Here is a 19,398-nt window from a genome sequence, read left to right on the forward strand (position 1 = left end):
GTTCCTGAGGTATGAGAGACATGGTCTTCCTCTCGACTTCTTCCCTAGGACCTTTCCTTCGAAGACATTTTGGAGAAAGGTGTCATATCATAGGACCTGTCCAAGAAATTTAGCTTTCTTTCCTTTGCTCCACTGAATAAATTAAGGTCTGTTTCTCATTAACTTCATTCAAGATTTAGATATTGGTCTTTTTTTCTGTCCAACTTGTCCCTGTCAGTCTTCTCCAGAAGCACATTTCAGCAGCTTCTAGTGTTGATTGTGCTTGTTTTCCCAAAGTCCAGGTCTCACAACCATAAGTTAGCACACTCCAAAGAAAGGTTTTAACAAATTTCTTCCTGGTTTCAGTTCCTATGTGCTTATTTAACAATAGATTTTTCTTGTTTTGAAACACTTGCTTTGCCATAGCAATTCTTCTTTTGACTTCTGTTAGCCACTGATTATCATTGGTAATAACACTACCCAGATAACAAAATTCTTTAACCTGATCTATTTTTCGACAGCCTAATTTAATGTTTGTTTTCAATCCCAGTCCATGGTCACAGTCCAAGAGACCTAAAAATTGTCCAAAAATGCTCTTAAAAAGCTACATAGGACCAAAAACATGGAAAATATGTATTTCCAACGAATGAAGGAGCAGTCACCAGTGAGTACCATGCACGTACGCAGTAATGTGCCACTAGAGACCATGGATTCCTTATATAAAACACTTGGCAAAAATCACTGAAGCACCTCTGAAAGTTTGTCAGTAGAGTTCAAATCCATCCTGAATTTGATGGTGAGCAGTTGCTGACACAGCAGTCTGAAGCTTGTAACTGCAGGCAAAAGGAACTATGAATGAACATCATTGTCTTTTTATCCTTTCTGAAGTTAAAAACTTAACAACTCTGTTGCTGATGTTGCAGAATGCAGCTCTGTCAGCAGTCCCATACATTGTGGGTGGTATAGCCAGTGTCATCAGTAGCCTTTCACTGGACTGGATTATAACGCGGAAGTTTGTGACTCCTCTCACCGGCTTCAAGATCTTCAATGGAATCAGTGAGTACAATTACTAACTCTCCTATCAGTTTTGTGTGGTTAATACTCATATTCCTCGTCACTTATTTCATAATAACTACGGTTTGGATCTTTAGGACCTAAAAATTGTCCAAAAATGCTCTTAAAAATAGCTAAATAGAACCCAAACAATGGAAAATATGTACTTCCAATGAATGAGTTTTGCCACTGGTTCTTTTATCATCATCAATGTCCCATTCCAGTCGCCCGGCTGTAGTTTAGTTCTATATATTCAAGATATAATTCACTATGGAATATTACTGCACTCCTTCAAATAATTTCGTTACCAATTAGTAACCGGTCTTGAGGTATTCTCAACAGATGACCATAGAAAGATATTCTCTTCTTTCTTATGAAATCTGTTATAGGTTCTATTTCCTGATATACTGCTGCATACGTGCATTTCATCCTACAAAGGTAGCTTTTGTGCGGAATGCATGTCATATTTGCAACTAGAACTTATCCATGAACTCATGATACTCACTGGTGATTGCACAGAGAAATTCTGCTTCTTCTCCTCCTCCTCCTCCTCCTCTGCTAAGCATGTACTGGTAGACAGGTCCAATAACAAAACTTTGAAAAAAAGAAAGGGCCAAAAATGTGTGTTGTACTCATTCCAGGCCAGTCCAGTTCTTCCAAAAAAAAACATGGGTTTTCCTTGGGCCGCAAGGTAAACAAGTGTTCCACTAGTTACAATTCTCACCTGTGACGAGGATGTTACTGCGGGAATGTTGAGAATGGAATGCTGCAAAAAGCACATCCGTAGCAGTAATACTCAATTCAGTTTATCTGCTTCATCAACTTTGAACAAAGCTCTGGATCTCAATAGCCTGCCACTTCACTGATCTCCGCTCTAATCGTATGGCTTTTAGTGTTGGAAAAGTACCTGGTGCAGACCTTCTGCATTTGGATGTGGTAGGGAGAGTGTCAGCACATAGATTACTCCTGCGAATAAACATCCCCATCCAATGCCCTCTCTCCATAGGAACACTACAGAGAGGTTTAGTACTGAATCCAGGCTTTTGTCACACAATCTAGTGATAATAAATTGTAGAACACCAACCTCTCGTACCCCGCTGGTGAGGTGTTAGACCAGATAGAGCAGGTGGTGGCCAAGAGTAGGCTATTCTATGATCTGCCTTCGTATAATCTACTTGGTTACCAACACTTGAACACAAATTGCATATTGCATAGGAGCAGACAGTATGGCACATCAGCTTCATTGTGTTGCTGTCTTGAAGGGCTGGTACCATCATAATTATCATATATTTTACTAAGAATATGTAAAATGATTTAAATTCTGAAGGTCAAAATAGGACATCTGTTCTCAAAACCATGCTACCATGGCAACAACTTCAGTCACTTTCTAAAATATTGTATTGAATCAAAGGAGCCTCCATAGCTCAGGCGGCAGCTCGTCGGCCTCTCACTGCTGGATTCCTTGGTTCAAATCCCGGTCACTCCATATGAGATTTGTGCTGGACAAAGCGGAGGTGAGACGGGTTTTTCTCCGGGTATTCCCTGTTATATTTCATTCCAGCAACACTCTCGACTATCATTTCATTTCATCTGTCATTCATTAATCATTGCCCCAGAGGAGTGCGACAGGCTTCGGCAGCCGGCACAGTTCTTATCTTCGCTCCTAGATGGGGGCTTCATTCATTCAATTCCTGACTTGGTCGAATGAGTGGAAACAGGCTGTGAATTTCTATTTTCATTCAAATTACAAACTACTAAAGGTTTCAATTAGTTATAATTAGAGACATCTGTTTTACAAAGAGCAATATCATGAAATTTTTGCAAAATTTTACAAATTTGGTTGCAAGATTATTTATCTTTAACCAAAACTGCAAACTAATCGATAAAATTATGTGTAATCACTCTTCGGTCCAAGAAGCATAATGAAAAATTGATTTAAAAAATGCTGCAGTCTCTCATCTAATAAAGCAAATCCATCGTACGAGAACACCAGAATATCATGTTGATGTGATTACTCTGAAATGAGAATACAGTATACAGGCAGTAATGTTGACTAGGTCCTACTTGTTAAACTGGCAGGATAAACATTTTCAAAATATCCATGTGTTTTCAGCTGGTTTCTTGTACATAAGTGAAAATAAAGTATATTTTGCAAATATGCTATCAATCATCTTTTGGTTTAGCTTGTATTGCTGAAAACAGAACTTATAAAAAAATTTATTGACAAAATGAAATAAATACAGTTAAAAAATACCTAAATAACTTTTTTTTTTTAATGATGAAATTAGGCAAAACATTTTCACCAAACATAGGTGCCTCTAGTTATGACTTACAAAACTAAGATTAAGTCAACATTTTAGTCACTTTTCTGCAGTATTCACATGATTTCCAGTTTAATAACATTCAATTAATCACTTAAGAGTTCACTCAAATCAATATTATTTTTCTCAGTAGGCAGAAAATCTATTAAAGTAAAAATTGCTATAATGAAGTAGAAATGTTCTCTACCTTGTAAATCATAACTCAAAAAGTAATCAAGATACAGTAAAACCTCGATAATTCGAAATCGGTTAATTCAAAATCCCGCCTAATTCGAAGAAGCTCTCGTTCCCGGAAACATGAGATACAGTTTTGTATGTTATTTCAATTGTTTAATTCGAAATACGGATAATTCGTAATTCGAAGTACAATGTCGGCCCCATTACCGAAATTCAGACTTTTAATTTGAAACTGCCTTTACATTTTAAAACAATAGTATGTTACAGAGTAATTTCAACTCGAGATGTATCCGCTCCGCGTCATAATAGAACGCGCGTTCCGGAACGTGGAGGGGTAGCTTTCCGCACTTATAAAAAAGTAAATGCCACGTAAGGAAATACCCCAGAATGTAAATATCGCCGCCCGATGCTCTTCTTTTCTCTTTTTTGTAATGGCTGATCACTGCTGCCAACTGCCTGGTTACATATTAAAATCATCAGACATAACCATAACAAACTAACCTCAATGTAAACACCGACAATGAATGTTTCCCTACCCTAGTAAATGATAAAAGATAAGATGAAATAAATCAAGATAATTATGAATATCTCCTCAATGAGGAATTAAGGAAATAAACACACTTTCTCACTTAAATTATCTGTCTTTATTTTGATATACAGTAGGCGTACTATAACCATATTCTTGAAAAGAGGGGCGTGTTAAACGATGCAATTTATTTAATAAGACTTTGCAGTGTGATTTTCGAAAGTTCCAGACATCCAATGACTTCCCTTTTTTTTGCGCGAATATTTCCTTCTCTCTTCAATACCGGTAACCAGTAGGCCTAAGGAGAGAGATTATTGGGCATATTTTCAGCCTGCAGGCTGGTTATATCTTCAAGCTTATCAGGAAACATATAGGAATACTAATGTGCCAAGCTCCGTGAACGGAATTTAGGTCAGCTTTCAAGTTCACTGCGGATTTGAAAATAATAATGTTATAAGTTCTACTGCCAAAATTTCGTCCCGCAAGAGTTATTTCATGTACCGGTAGATCTAGACATGTGACTGACGTATTTGAGCACTTTCATCATTTCACACAAACTATGTTATTAAATGCATTATCCGAACATGCCACAATCCTACTTACCTGGTATTAGCCAAATAGATTTACAATCCCACAGAAAAAGAAAATATGCTTTAAATATTCTCGCAAATGTATCACTAGTGACTTTAACGGCGATGCGGTGGCAACACGCACTTCACGCTAGAGCAGTGATTGAACGTTGCCAACGTGCCAGATTAACGGTAAATGTACGACGTCGTATCGGCAAGTAGGGTCCCTAAACTGTATGGTTACCGACACTGAAAAAGACCCAACAGCAAGAAAAGTAACCATAAATCAATATCTTAATATTACAGGGGAGAAAGGGTAAGGTTGCACCCTTAGGGTACGTCCTTACACGGAGAGGACTCACTTCGGTGGGTCTACAGTGCGCTTCATGATTGCTAAGTTGAATGAAACCGGAATTATTTTGTGTTCAATCTTTTAAGGAACGCGGTAATATCACGCAACATACAGTGTGCGGGAAAACAGAATCCGCGAACACTGGCGATGCCGACAGTTGACGAAAAAACGTGGCAAATATAATAAATTCGAAGGCACCGAACAAAATTGACATTGCCGGTGAAACTGCATTGTTTTATTTTAATGCGAGCCCAAACGGTCTAATGGTTTTAAAGGAGAAATTGCCAGCCGGGAAATCGTAGTGTGAGGGATGGGGGTCATAGTAGTGCGTTGCAATGCACATGGAAGCGAGATACTTTATCCCCTCGTCATAGGAAACTTCGATAAGCCACAATGTTTTAAGAGCGTCGGGCACTTTCCATGCCAGTACAAAGCATGTATAATAAAAATGCAAAAAGTACAGAAAACCAAAAAATAATGCATTTGCACAGGGGAACCGGCATAATTTATCCTCGTCTTTGGATTGTGCGATTTTTTTTCTTTCGTTGCGTGAGGTTATGTTTTTCAGTGATTTATCCAAGTGCATTATTTGAACATTGTAAATGCACCTTGTTGGATAGATTTCGGAAATAGTTTTTACCATGGCATTAGAAAGGTTTAAACTGTGAATCGAGGTGATTGCATGTATTAATGGGTCTTAGAATACTTCGTGACGCGGCAAGTGTTTACATTTCTGAAGTACGAGAGAAGTGCCACGGCGGGAAATCGTACAAGGATAGAGTCATAGGAAAGTTCGATTTTAAGGGCATCGGGTACTTTCTGTGTAAATACAAGGCATCTAAAATGCATACAGTATAGTAATCCAATCAATAAAGCACTTGCACATGGAAGCGTGCATAGATTTCTCCTCGTCTTCGAATCGTACTTTTTTTCTTTCTTTCGTTGCGTGAGGTTTACCAGTGAGATATCCGAGTGTATTATTTGAATACTGTAAATGCACCTTCTTGGATACATTTTGGAAATAGTTCTTTTTTCATGGCATTTGAAAGGTATAAACTGTGAATCAAGGTTAAATGCATGCAGTAACGGGCCTTAGAATATTTTATAACGCGGCAAAGGTTGGTACTTCTGAATTGCGGATTGGCGGTTAATTCGAAATCACGTAATTCGAAGTCCGATTTTTGAGTCCCAACGACTTCGAATTAACGAGGTTTTACTGTATCTGGAAAAAATGTAATATAACTGAAATAAAGTAAAAAGTTGGAGCTTAATAAAACAACTCATTTCTTCTCACTTCTCAATGAGTTTACTTATATAAAAGGTCATTAGACTTCACATTACCATCTGCTATCAAACTATTGTAAAATAATATACCTAGGTATATTTTTTATTCGTAAAAGTGTTTGGAAAATGGATAGAACGGGCAAGACAACATAAATTAAGGGCATGATGTTTGGTCAGCCTACTTCTAAGTCACACACATCCTTCAACCTTTAAGGACATCAGGAGATCCTGACAAAACTTTACTGTATTTCATCAATACATATTTCTCTATTCCAGCTGGACTTGGAGCTGCCTTGACCTTAGTGCTCATTCCCCGTGCAGGATGCAGCACTATCTGGATCAACTTGCTTCTAGCACTCAACGGGCTCAGCCTGGGGGCACAGTATGCGGGTAATGGCATGAACCTGCTCGTGTTGGCCCCCAACTTCGCCGGCACTCTGTACGGTATCTCCAACACGATGGCCAATGCCGCTGGGATACTGGCACCGTATGCTGTGGGCTTTCTCACCAACGGCAGGGTCAGTAAATCAGCCACTATGTCTCCTTGACTGTTTGCGTGATGAACTTAAAATGTCCACATGTTTATTTGGGACTGTTTAATAAATCATGTTGTTATTACTAATTACAATAGTAGCAGTGCCTGCAGCTCTGCCCCCAATGCAGTCAGAATTAGGAATCAGACATGAACACTCTTGGTAACGATAGTGAACTTCACCTCTATCACATTTTATCTCTTTTCTCAGCTCAGACAGGGAACACTACTTCTGCTTTAGGCATTGTATTCTCTTTTAACAGTCCCAAACGTACATTTCCTTTCCTCCGCTCCACATTTTCTATCATTGCCCTGCGTTTCAGCCAAAGAAAGTTCCTATGAATAATGATTTTCACCTTACTCTGCCCAGCTGTACTCCATGTGATGAGCTCAAAATGTTCCTTTAGCATTTTCTGCTAACTGTTCACAAAGTGCATAATACGGCCTTTTGTGGAGGGAATGTAATTTTAAATAGTCCATGGATACTCTTTTTTTGGATAAGTAGTTTACTTCCTTTACTGTTCGTTCCAAAGATGCCAGCCACATTAGTAATAGCAAGTAGGACCTCTGTTTGCTCCTATTATAGCATTTAATCTTCACTGAAGGCTTTATACCAAGTTCTGATACACTGAATGTGGGATTTGTTTTCATTCTTCCTGAAGCATGGTGAACAGTTGTTGGGCAAATTGATCTGGCATGCAACAGACGCTCTAGTTCATCCCAATAGTGTTCGATGGGGTTCATGTCAGTCCAACACTTCTATCTGATTTTCTTTGAACCATGATGCAATGGTCCTTGTCTTGTAGACAGGAGCACTGTCATGCTGATAGAGAAAAGATCTCATTCGAAACTGTTGCCACACTGTATGAAGCATGCTATTCTCTAAAATGTTCTGACAAATGCCTGCGGTTTCATTGTGCCATCGACCGGAACTAATGGTTCAAGCCCAAACCAGGAAAAAACAGCTCCAAACCATCAAAGCACCTCCACCAAATTTCACTGTCGTCACAACACATTTAGGTAAATACCGCTCGCCAGGCATCAGCACATTCTATACACACCCATCTGAGTGCTACAGCATATACCATGACTCATCACTCCATAAAACCTTCAACCAATGACGGTATTGTTTGCTCTGTGTCGGTGCGACGTAAAGCAAAAAAAAAGTATTGTTTGCACCACTCTAAGGTATCAGTTAATTTCTTAGGCCTACCAGAGCAATGACTGGGTTCAGTGCCTGCCTGATGTCTCTACTTTACAATAACATCGCACATGAAACTCCCACTCAATTCTCTACGCTGACTCATTCCGACAGAAAGCACGTATGATGATATTGCACAGCTGGACTTCAGTGGGGTGTCTGGAGACTTTTGGCTACATAGTGTATTTACTATTTAGGTTTTTAGCGGACAATGCATGTTCCAAAACACTGGAAAACTGTTAGAATTACTCTCAGATAAGCTAGTGGTTCCCAAGGTTACGCTCCTACATACAAACAAACTTGATTTCTTTATAATATTACCTAGTATAGATCAATTGCAGGTAACACCAATACACTCCTTCAATCTCCATCCCATAGCACTTGGCGCATACAGTCAGTTTACCATACTGCACACATTCCTGTAGATGTAGAGCAGATAACCACACAAATAATTCTACTCCGGAGGAGCTTAACATCTAAAAACAGATGATTCTCCAGTTTTTTGACCACAGAGTCCAACATGGAGAGGAGAGGGTGTGGATGTGATCTGACACAATAGAGCAATCGACTGAGACATCCTTCGCAACGATTTTGCATCTGGCTCAGAACCAGAAATGATGAGTGGTCTCTGTAGAATCACAATCTTCAGTTCTGAGGAAATGATTAGTGAGAACAGATAAAATCTGTTTTATATTTTCTAACGTCAATGATCTTGTAAGGTTCTGTGGCATATGCATTTTCTCCAGATATTCCATAACACAAGAACACACAGGCAAGTTTCTGCTCCAATCTACTGCCTTGTCCAAATATCTTCTAACTTGAAAGTGGACCATCATCATCCAGCTCCAGCCAGTCTCGCTATCAACCACTAGTCCTTGTTCTTCTTCGCTCTTCTACGTCCAAACTATTCTGTTCATTCTGTCGGAAAACTTTTCTACTCAGATTTCCTTCCTGACATCCTCATTCCTTCATCTGTCTTTCCTACCATACTTTATCTCAGAAGTCTGTCAGGGTCCAGGCCTCTCAGTACGCTTCACCGAAAGTGATGATAGAAGAGGCCTGAACATCAGTACCCAAATGTATTCTCCTAGGATGCTAGTAGAGTAAGTGAAACTGAATCAAGGTGCAGTGAGTTTGCAGTTGTCATCAATGTAAATATCCAACTATCCCCAAATGATGAAAATGCCCTATAAAAGCTTTATCATGGACCGTAATGAAGTCTTGAGTTTCTACAAGTTTGGACAGTGAAATAGATGCTCAAGATCTGGAATTGCTCCACAGTTGTTCCTTCTGTTGGCCATTTCCAATCTGATAGTGCAGACACATCCTGCCAGTATTGATTCTTAAGAACACTTGCTGTGGCTAGACCTGTGCGACCGACCGACCACTACTGATCTGCATTTAGGGCAGTTGCCCAGGTGGCAGATTTCCTATCTGTTGTTTTCCTAGCCTTTTCTTAAAAGATTGCAATGAAATTGGAAATTTATTGAACATCTCCCTTGGTAAGTTATTTCAATCCCTAACTCCCTTCCTATAAATTAGTATTTGCACCAATTTGTCCTCTTGAATTCCAACTTTATCTTCATCTTCATCTTTATCTTGTAAAGACACCAGTCAAACTTATTCATCTACTAATGTCATTCCACACCATCTCTCCGCTGACAGCTCGGAACATACCGCTTAGTTTTAAAATGTTACAAAAGTTTATTGAGATCAACCCATTCAATACAGTCGGGTTCTTAAAAGTTAAGATTTACATTTTGTTAGACTAATTTGACGGGACATGTCTCACCCATTGTATGGGCATCATCAGCCGTACTCTCGTGCTTAAAAGATAAAGATCAGGATCCTGATTACTTTGGTCAAAATGTTACATAGAGAAATGTGAGTATTATCAAAATATGTGAAATTGTTGCGAGTTCTTAAATGACAATTTACACAATTAAAACTTGTTTAAAAATGTCTGCGAGAAAAACTAATAATATTGGTGCAATTTTACACTGATAATTTAAAAACATTTTATAAAAATAGTCAACTAGGCTTAAGTTGAGATCTTAGGTTACAGTATCAAAGTAAGAGTGGAATCTAGTTAAAGGCAACCTAATTTGAAGTTGTAGAAAAGGTTAAAATGAACCTTAAGTAGTTTAATTATTTAACATGACATTGAGACTTTCTTGTGGGAAGCTCGTAGTGTTAACATATAATATGACGCTGTGTGTGTGATAGAGTTGTTGGAACCATTAAACTCGTATTTTGTGAAGTGAGTCCACAGTCTTCTTATTTTTGTTGAAGAAGTAATGAAAGGTTCACAACTGAGTGTTGCCGTGTAAGTCTCTGCTAGCTAAAGTGATTATTTTCTCTTGTATTGATAGTCAAATGGGAAAGTTCTTGCTTGTTGTTGGCTGTAGCTTATGTATAGAAATAATTGAGGGAATTTTTGTGAAAATCTGTAAGGAAAAGAGAGTAGAAAGATTTAAAGTTTAGAGGAAAGACGGCAGTGTTTGATAGAAATGTTATCTATTCATTCACTTACCCTCTCGATTTTTGTGGTGTGAACTGGTTGCCTTTGTGGTGTCAGAACAAGTGACATTTGCATTTCTTGTATTGTATCTGTGTGGAATTGAGGGAGGGGGCGGGGGGGTGATGGAGGACAGGAGATAGGCGGAGCGTTAAGCTTACGCACTGTTGGCTGTGGAAGATTAGTAGGGGCGGGCACGGAGGGAGTTACCTTTAGGGGGAAGGTGGGAAATTTTTTTGAGATTAGTTTAAGATTCTTAAGAATTTTGTTTAGATTTAAATTTAAAGATTGTAATAAATTGGGTAAAATTTTGTATAAGGGATTTTTTACTTCAACTGGATAATTGAGATTTAAGTTTTTGTTGTAGTATTGATCTAGATATATGTAAATATTTTCTAAGTCATTCAGTAATTTCCCTTTGCCCACTATTTTAATTATTATAAGGTCTTGTTTGATAGTTGTAAAATGATGACCTGTATCTTTCATATGAGAACTCATGGCTGAGTACTTGTTGTGTCTATTGGCATTATAGTGCTCCTGATATCTAGTAAAGAAGCTACGGCCTGTTTGCCCAATGTACGGGATTTCACATTGCGTGCATGTATATATGCCTGAACTTGAGTAGATGCTACTGTTTGAGTTGAGTATGTTGTGATTGAAAAACAGGTTACGGTTGGGGTTTGTTGTCTTAAAGGCAATGTTGATATTTTGTTTTCTTAGGGGGTTTGTTACTTGGTAAATGCCTGGATTATTGTAGGTGAAAGTGGCAAACTTAGATTTTTTGGGTTTTTCTGGGACAAGGTTTGTTGCTAGTTTGTATTTGAACTTGTTAATTATTCGGTTAACTATTTCTGTTTTGAACCTGTTGAATTTTGCTTAATTCTTAATATAATTGATTTCTGTTTTTAGGTTCTTAGGTGATAAAGGGATTTTTAGGGCTCTGTAAATTAAACTGTTGAAAGTGGCCTGTTTGTGGGAGTTAGGGTGTAATGATGAATTTTTAACTGTTAGTGGGGTGTGGGTAGGTTCTCTGAAAATTTGGAAATCAAATGTGTTCTTATCGCATGTTACAGTAATGTCTAAAAAGTTGATGGATCCTTTGACCTCGTCCTCCTTGGTGAACTTAATGTTTTCTATCCCCCACCACTATAACATGCAGTTACCTACACATGCCAGATGCCACCCACCCTCATCGGAGGGTCTGCCTTACAAGGGCTGCACTCGGCTAGAAATAGTCACACAAAATTCTTCTTATTATTAACTTAATGTTTTGATCGAGGGTGTTTCCATGTATATGTCAGCCGAGATGCCTGACAAAGGTCTTGGTGATAAATTTTGCCGTTGAAAGTGAAATAATTGTTCTTTAATACAAAGTTCAGAATCTTGATAAATTCATCTATTTCCAGAGTGCTAAGATTAATATGTCTGGAAAGGTTGTCCTTAATAATTCTTACTGTTTCTTTTGTCGGCACGTTAGAATACATGTTTGTAATATCATAGGAGCACATAATGTGGTTAGGAAGTAGGGTCAATTTCTTTAAAATATCACAAAAATCAACTGAGTTCTTTAAAGGGGATTTGTTGTTAAAACTATAGTGTCTTTTGAGAAAATGGTGAATGTATTTTGAAGTCTTATAAGCCAAGCTATTTCTGCAATTAATTATGGGATGCATGGGTGTGTCTTTCTTGTGTAGCTTAGGTAAAGCTCTCACTGTGGGGATGTTAGGGTTCGTATTGAATAGCTTTCGCTGCTCTTGTTCATTGGGTAAAAAAAGTTGAATTCTTTATTAGTGTTTTCAAATTTCATTGAATTCTAGTAGTAGGGTCTTTATTAACTATTTAAAACGTCCCATGTGTGAAAAAGCTTTCTGTTTTTGTGATATATATCGATCCTGTCTAATAATATGGTGGTCCCTCCTTTGTCTGCTTTAGTTACTATGATGTTGTTGACATTAATTTTGGTTTTTAATTTTTTAATTAGATTTGCGTGATTGGAATCAGAAGTTTTAGTTAATTCCTTGGTCACAGTTGGTAATTTCCTTTTTATTTCGTATGTGGTATCGTTCTGTAATTATAAAGGTAGTTTGGAAATATTGGACTCAATCTCTGCTATAGTGTTGATCACATAATTTTCTTTTCGTTTGCTTGGCCAATTATGTTTTAAGCCTTTGCTTAACAGGTCAATTTCTTTTTCTGAGAAGTTTGTATTTGTTGTGCTGACTACGGCTGGTGAGTTGTTAAAAGGTGAGATGCTTTTTATTTTTTCTACGTTCTTTTTGGGTAATTGCAGTTGAGTTTCTTTTAAGTAAGCAAGCTTATTGTCCAAAGTCGTTTGTTTCCTACTTAGGGTATCATTTAATTTGTAATCTACATGTAACTGAAACGAACTCCATTCTATTGGGGATACATGTTGATATACTGATAAGTGTATCTTGTATAACTATAAATTTAAAAGCGACTTTTTTCTATAGAATGTTTTGATTTTGTCCTTAAGCCAGATTTCATTGGTTCTATTTTGAGTTTTGGTTAAATTAGATGTAGATAAGCCTTATCTCTGAACATGTCTCAAAAATCTAGGGACCAACTTTAGTCTTAGACATTTTTTAAAATAAGCTATATCTTTACCTATTTTACAGATCCTTACCTTTAGGTTGAGGTATTTGTTTAAGTTATAATGAGCCTGGTTGGCTTTGACATTACATGTTATAAATTTCATGATTGGTCCGTATTCAAATGTACATTAGTTTTAAAATGTTACAAAAGTTTATTGAGATCAACCTATTCAATACAGTTGGGTTCTTAAAAGTTAAGATTTATATCTTGTTGCATTAATTTGACGGGACATGTTTCGCTCATTGTATGAGCATCATCAGCCATACTCTCATGCTTAAAAGATACAGATCAGGATCTTGATTGCTTTGGTCAAAATGTTACCATTGCCCCTAATGTCCATCTCACAACATTATCAAGGTCATTTTGCAGTTGCTCACAATCTTGTAACATTTATTACTCTGTACAGAATAACCTCAAGTCTCTTAATACTGTTGAAAAGAGTGGCGATCAACAATATTCTGTAAGAAACAAGTGAATTAGGTGGACTTAGGACATCTTATTCATAAGTGGGAAGTAATGAGAATGATGGCTGGTACAAGCATCAATGGCAGGAGGTTACTCGATATGAGGAGATAAAGCCTTAGTTAGGAATGAACACGATGAAGCTGTGCGTATGAACCAACTTTGGTGGTGGGGTTGTGAGAGGCGAATTTAAATTATTTATTTATTTAACGTATGGCATTACACATGAAATAAAATGTTGAAAGTATAGGGTAATAAAAACAAACTACTGTATTAGAATTTAAATGTGGATTGCTCAGTCCACTGAAGTGCAGATGGAGGAGCCAACAAAAAGTTGTTTATAACTCCAGGAAACAAACGTTGAGGGCATTTAGTCACTATGTGCTGTTGCCATTAAAGTGTACTTTTAAGTTCTTATTTGTAAGTCGGTTGTTCAAATGGCAACACGCTGTCTCTGTTTTGGATAAGTGAGGTTTCACTCGACACTTGCAGAACTATTGATAAACTTAACCATAATAGGCATTATCTTTGATCCTGTATTGACTTGTATGAATCTAACACAGAACTATTTAAAATAGTTTTACTTGAGTCTGCCTTGTCTTTGTACCTTATAGCCAAACTTCTTCCAGACTGTCCTATGTATCGTTTACAAAGAACATGTTAATGCAGTCAAACATAAAAGATGGGAGAACTTATGGTTGAAAAGAATCATACATTTACAGACATTTCTAATGACATGGAATTAATACATTCAGCCAAAAAGGGAAAATTCATGAATGTTTTGGAAAGGTTAGAAATTTATCTTGCACAAAAAAATGATTTTGAATCAAGTTTAAATGAGAGAAGTACAGAAGATTATCCATTGTATAAACTAGAATTTGATAATTTAAGGAACAAAAAGAAGAAGAAAAGAAAAACTTGAAAATCTTAAATTTATATGGGTACTAGCTGATGTACCCATGCTTCGCTACGGAATTCTCAGAAAGACTGACTTTGTGGTTTTCCTAACTGAAGCCAACATAGGTCATTACAAAAACGTCAGTAGGAATGTAGTGATTAAAAGCAATGTTATCGCATAAAATACTCGATCAAATGAAAAACTACACATTTTCTCACTTTTAACGAACAGTACTACGGTGTCGATCTAACAATTCAAAGTTCCAGAGCTGGAATGACCAATCCGCAGACAGCCGTGAACACTTCTCTGCCATTATTCCGTTAAATATGCACACTACTCATTCCAATCAGTGCCTCAGAGTAGAGATTGAATAGCTCGAATGCTATGATGAACCAGTGTGTTATGTACCAGTAGTATCGGAAAATTTATGAAACAGAGGAATGGCATGCTAAAGAAGAAAGTTATCTAACTCCCCAGCTACTTCCCGCCAGTATTTAGGCAGACTGCTGCACTTGTACAACTGGGCGAGTTGGCCGTGTGGTTACTGGCGCGTAGCTGTGAACTTGCATCCGGGAGATAGTGGATTCGAACCCCACTATCGGCAGCCCTGAAGATGTTATTCCATGGATTCCCATTTTCACACCAGGGAAATGCTGGGGCTGTATCTTAATTAAGGCCAAGGCCACTTCCTTCACACTCATAGCCCTTTCCTATTGCATCATCATCATAAGACCTAACTGTGTTGCTGCAACGTAAGGCAAATGTTAAAAAAAAGTACTCGGTATGCAGCAGTAATCCTATCTATCGGAAATGAAATGGCGTATGGCTTTTAGTGCCGGGGGTGTCCGAGGACATGTTCGGTTCGCCAGGTGCACGTCTTTTGACTTGACACCCATAGGCGACCTGCGCATGGTGATGAGGATGAAATGATGATGAAGACGATACATATACCCAGCCCCCGTGCCAGAGAAATTAACCAATGATGGTTAAAATTCCCAACCCTGCCGGGAATCGAACCCAGGACCCCTGTGGCCAAAGGCCAGCACACTAACCATATAGCCATGGCGCCGGACAACATCTATCGAAGATGAGTGGCAACAGAAGACAAAGCACATCACAACAAACAATGGTCAATGTAATGTTATTGTTGATCAATTTTATGAGCTTTCTACATTATAGTTCTTTGCATTTAGTTTTCTTTAGACTCTATGATATTAGGGCGTCTTATAAAATTATTTATAGCGAAGACTGTAGTTACTTATTCTCCGACTTTACATACCGATTTTCATTAAATCCTCTTTACCCAGTTTATCGTGACTTGGCGCTGATAAGGACTTAGTAACAAAAATCCAAATTCTTGAATATCTCTTATCATAGCCGGTATGATAACAATGTATAAGACATAAATAATCGGAAGTAGAATACTACAAAACTTCTGTAGTATTTATCGATACGACCACTAATAACATAATTATTTGGGAATTAAATTTTATTCCTACCCCTAAACTATCATTTCATTCAGTATGAATAAATTACGACCTAGATTATAGGCCGACTTTGCATACCGATTTTCGTTGAGATAGGACCACTAATAACGTAAGTATTTGAGAATTCCACTGTAGGCCTTCCCCTAAACTACCATTTCACTCAGCGTGAGTAAAATTATTTATAGCCTAGGTTATAGCGACTAACTACCCGACTTTCTATACCGATTTTGATTAAATTCTCTTCAGTCGTTTTCTCGTGATGCGTGTACAGACAGACAAACAGACAGGAATTACGGAAAAGTAAAAAGTGCATTTCTGTGTTACTGTGGGCACGAATGATACATAAATACCATCTTTTTGAAATTCTGAGCAATGTACAGACAAAACTCTTATTTTATATATAGATTACATTTCAGACCTTCCCCTAAACTACCATTTCACTCAGTGCGAATAACATTATTGATAGCCTAGATTATAGCGACCTATTCCCCGACTTCGCATACCAAATTTCGTGAAGATACGACCACTAATCAAATAAATATTTGACTATTAAATTTTAGGCCTTCGCCTGAACTACCATTTTTCTCAGTGTGTATAGCCTATATTGTAGCGACTTATTTCCCATCTTTGTCTAGCGATTTTTATTAAGACATGACAACTAATAACATAAATATTTGAGAATTAAATTTCAGGCCTTCCCCTAAACTACCATTTCACTCAGCATGATTAAAATAATTTATAGCCTAGATTGTAGCGGATTATCACCCGACTTTACATTCCGATTTTCATTAAATTCTCTTCAGCCGTTTTCTCGTGATGCGTGTACATACATACATACATACATACATACATACATACATACATACATACATACATGCATACAGACAGACAGACAGACAGACAGACAGACAGACAGAAATTACGGAAAAGTAGAAAATGCATTTTCTTGTTACTGTGGACATGACCAATACAGAAATACCATTCTTTTCAAATTCTGAGCAATGTACAGACAAAACTCTTATTTTATATATATAGATTCTCATTCAATTCAACAAAATGTTATGTAATGATCATTTTCATAATATTTCATTAGTTTCTTTATTCATTGATATGGTGAATTAGGACACAATACTCATTTAAATTGTAAAAAACAAAAAATAGTGGTGTATTGTTTTATTCTTTGAACTGACATCACTGATGAAGGGAGTGGATGATTTTCCCGAAACATGTATGGTAAAAAATAAATAGTTTTCTATCATTATAAGGTGTATTGACAAGACAGACTCAAGGAAAACTATTTTAAATAGTTCTGTGGTAGACTTGAAGAACTAGTTGCCTAGACAGGAGAGGTCATCTGATAGGTACTTTTCATTTTGTTCTATCAACTTGTGTATAGTTGCCAAAGCAAGGTCAACATATACATAAACTTCTGTGCTTCTTTTTTTTTTGCTAGGGGCTTTACGTCGCTCCGACACAGATAGGTCTTATGGCGACGATGGGATGGGAAAGGCCAAGGAGTTGGAAGGAAGCGGTCATGGCCTTAATTAAGGTACAGCCCCAGCATTTCCCTGGTGTGAAAATGGGAAACCACGGAAAACCATCTCCAGGGCTGCCAATAGTGGAATTCGAACCTACTATCTCCCGGATGCAAGCTCACAGCCGCGCGCCTCAACGCGCACGGCCAACTCGCCCGGTGCTTCTATTTTAGGCAAGTTGATGTATACAAGGTGAATAAAAGGGGAGTAAGAACTGAACGTTGTGAAAAGCTATTTACCAGTTTTCTTGGTCGGCTGATGTCATTGTCAAGCACAACTTGGACTATTCTGTTACTTAGCATGTTATTTACAAGACTGACAATTGTTCTGCACTGAACTGTGTGAAGAAGGTTAGAGATTAGTCATTGCTTCCATAGTATTGTATGCAGATGTGAAGTCCACAAATACTGTAGAGATTTTTAAGCCTTTTTCCTTCAGTATACGTAGTCAGGGCAAAAACTTGGTCAGTGCAGCTACACTAAGGTCTGAAGCCACGGGGACTTGTTCAAAAATTTTAGGTCCAATTCTGTTACACAGAGTCTTTCCAGAAGTTCGTAACATACACTTAACATTGCAACATGGTGGTAGCTTTCTGGCCTGTTACTGAGCTTTCCTGGTTTCAGGAAGGCAATAACCTTGGCTTTCTCAAATTCAGATGGAAGTTTACCTGTGATGAGGATGTCAATGGAAAACCATGCCAGCCAACTCTAGTGTTCTTCCCACGGTGGAGTAAAAACTCTGGAGCTGTACTGTTGCAGCCAGTAGCTTTACCTGCCTTGAGGTCTTTTATGGCAATATAAACGTGTGCATTGGTAAATGATAAAGCAATTGGAGCTGTTGTCTTTAACTGTTTTATATTGTCTTTGATTACTTTTGCATGATGTTTATCAGCTGATACCCTTGAAACAGACATAATGTGAGAGGCAAGTTGATTAGCAGTACCTGCAGGTTGTTCGTGTACTGCTGGAGCACTCAATCCAAGTTTGCGTAAAAGACTCCATGCTTTTCGACTGGAGTGCTGAAGTACATATTTTCCATTGTTTTATTCCATTTCTTCCTTCTGGACCAATCTAGACTCAGAAGTGTTTTTGAGCATGCTTCTGGACTCCCACTCTCAAGGAATTCCTTATAAAGTGTTTCTGTTTCAGGACTCCATGCTGAAACACATTCTTTTTCATAGCCTATTGGAATGTGCTGTTTTTGCTGTTGAAAGAATTGCACCAAGAAACCTTTTGTAGTTGGAACTTACTCGTGGAATCCTTCTGATGACATTGTGTACTTCAGTGGAGAACGATTCCCAGTCAGCCTTAGCAAAGTTCCACCTAGGGATGCTACTAGAGGAATCTACATACCAGTTTCTAGAAGGGTTGGTCTGTGATGGGTGTGAGGAAGTCTGGCAGAACTCTTTTTATTGCAGAGAGCAGATCTCCATTGTCATCTTCTCTTACGAAGCAGAGATCTGGATTGTAATTTCTTTTCCAAACTACAGATTTGAAAGTCCCATTTTCCTTAGCATTGAAAACTAGATGTACATTGTGTTGATCTGTCCATTCAACAAGGTGCATGGTGACTGTTTAAGTTCCTCTGCATAGATTGCAGTTCAAAACTGAGGTAGGCTAAGGAACTAATGGTGGTTTATAGATGTTTGTAATTCTGATATTGGTGACCCACCTATATACTGTCATCAGCAGAAACATTGACAAGTCTGCAGTTTTTCACTTCATTTAGAACATACACACAATGGTACACTGCACCAACACAAATATGTACTGAGATTTTTCCTCTGGAATGTTGCTGGCTTTCATCTGCAGTACAGTATGCGTTTCTTGAAGCAGAACAACATTCATTAATTTATCTCTTAAGAATTTTCGAGAGGAGTTAATATTTTTAA

The 19,398-nt window shown here is 37.8% G+C and overlaps 1 protein-coding gene across 1 annotated transcript in view; it reads left to right on the forward strand.

The window, feature by feature from the left end:
- LOC137502797 (putative inorganic phosphate cotransporter) overlaps positions 1–19,398 on the forward strand; it is a 95,324-nt gene that overhangs the window by 69,029 nt on the left and 6,897 nt on the right. The window contains exons 8-9 of the mRNA XM_068229773.1: positions 903–1,035; positions 6,538–6,779. Coding sequence (XP_068085874.1) covers positions 903–1,035; positions 6,538–6,779 — 375 coding nt within the window. The remainder of the gene's footprint in view (positions 1–902; positions 1,036–6,537; positions 6,780–19,398) is intronic.

Source organism: Anabrus simplex, chromosome 12, assembly GCF_040414725.1.
Source record: "Anabrus simplex isolate iqAnaSimp1 chromosome 12, ASM4041472v1, whole genome shotgun sequence".
Classification (NCBI taxonomy): domain Eukaryota; kingdom Metazoa; phylum Arthropoda; class Insecta; order Orthoptera; family Tettigoniidae; genus Anabrus; species Anabrus simplex.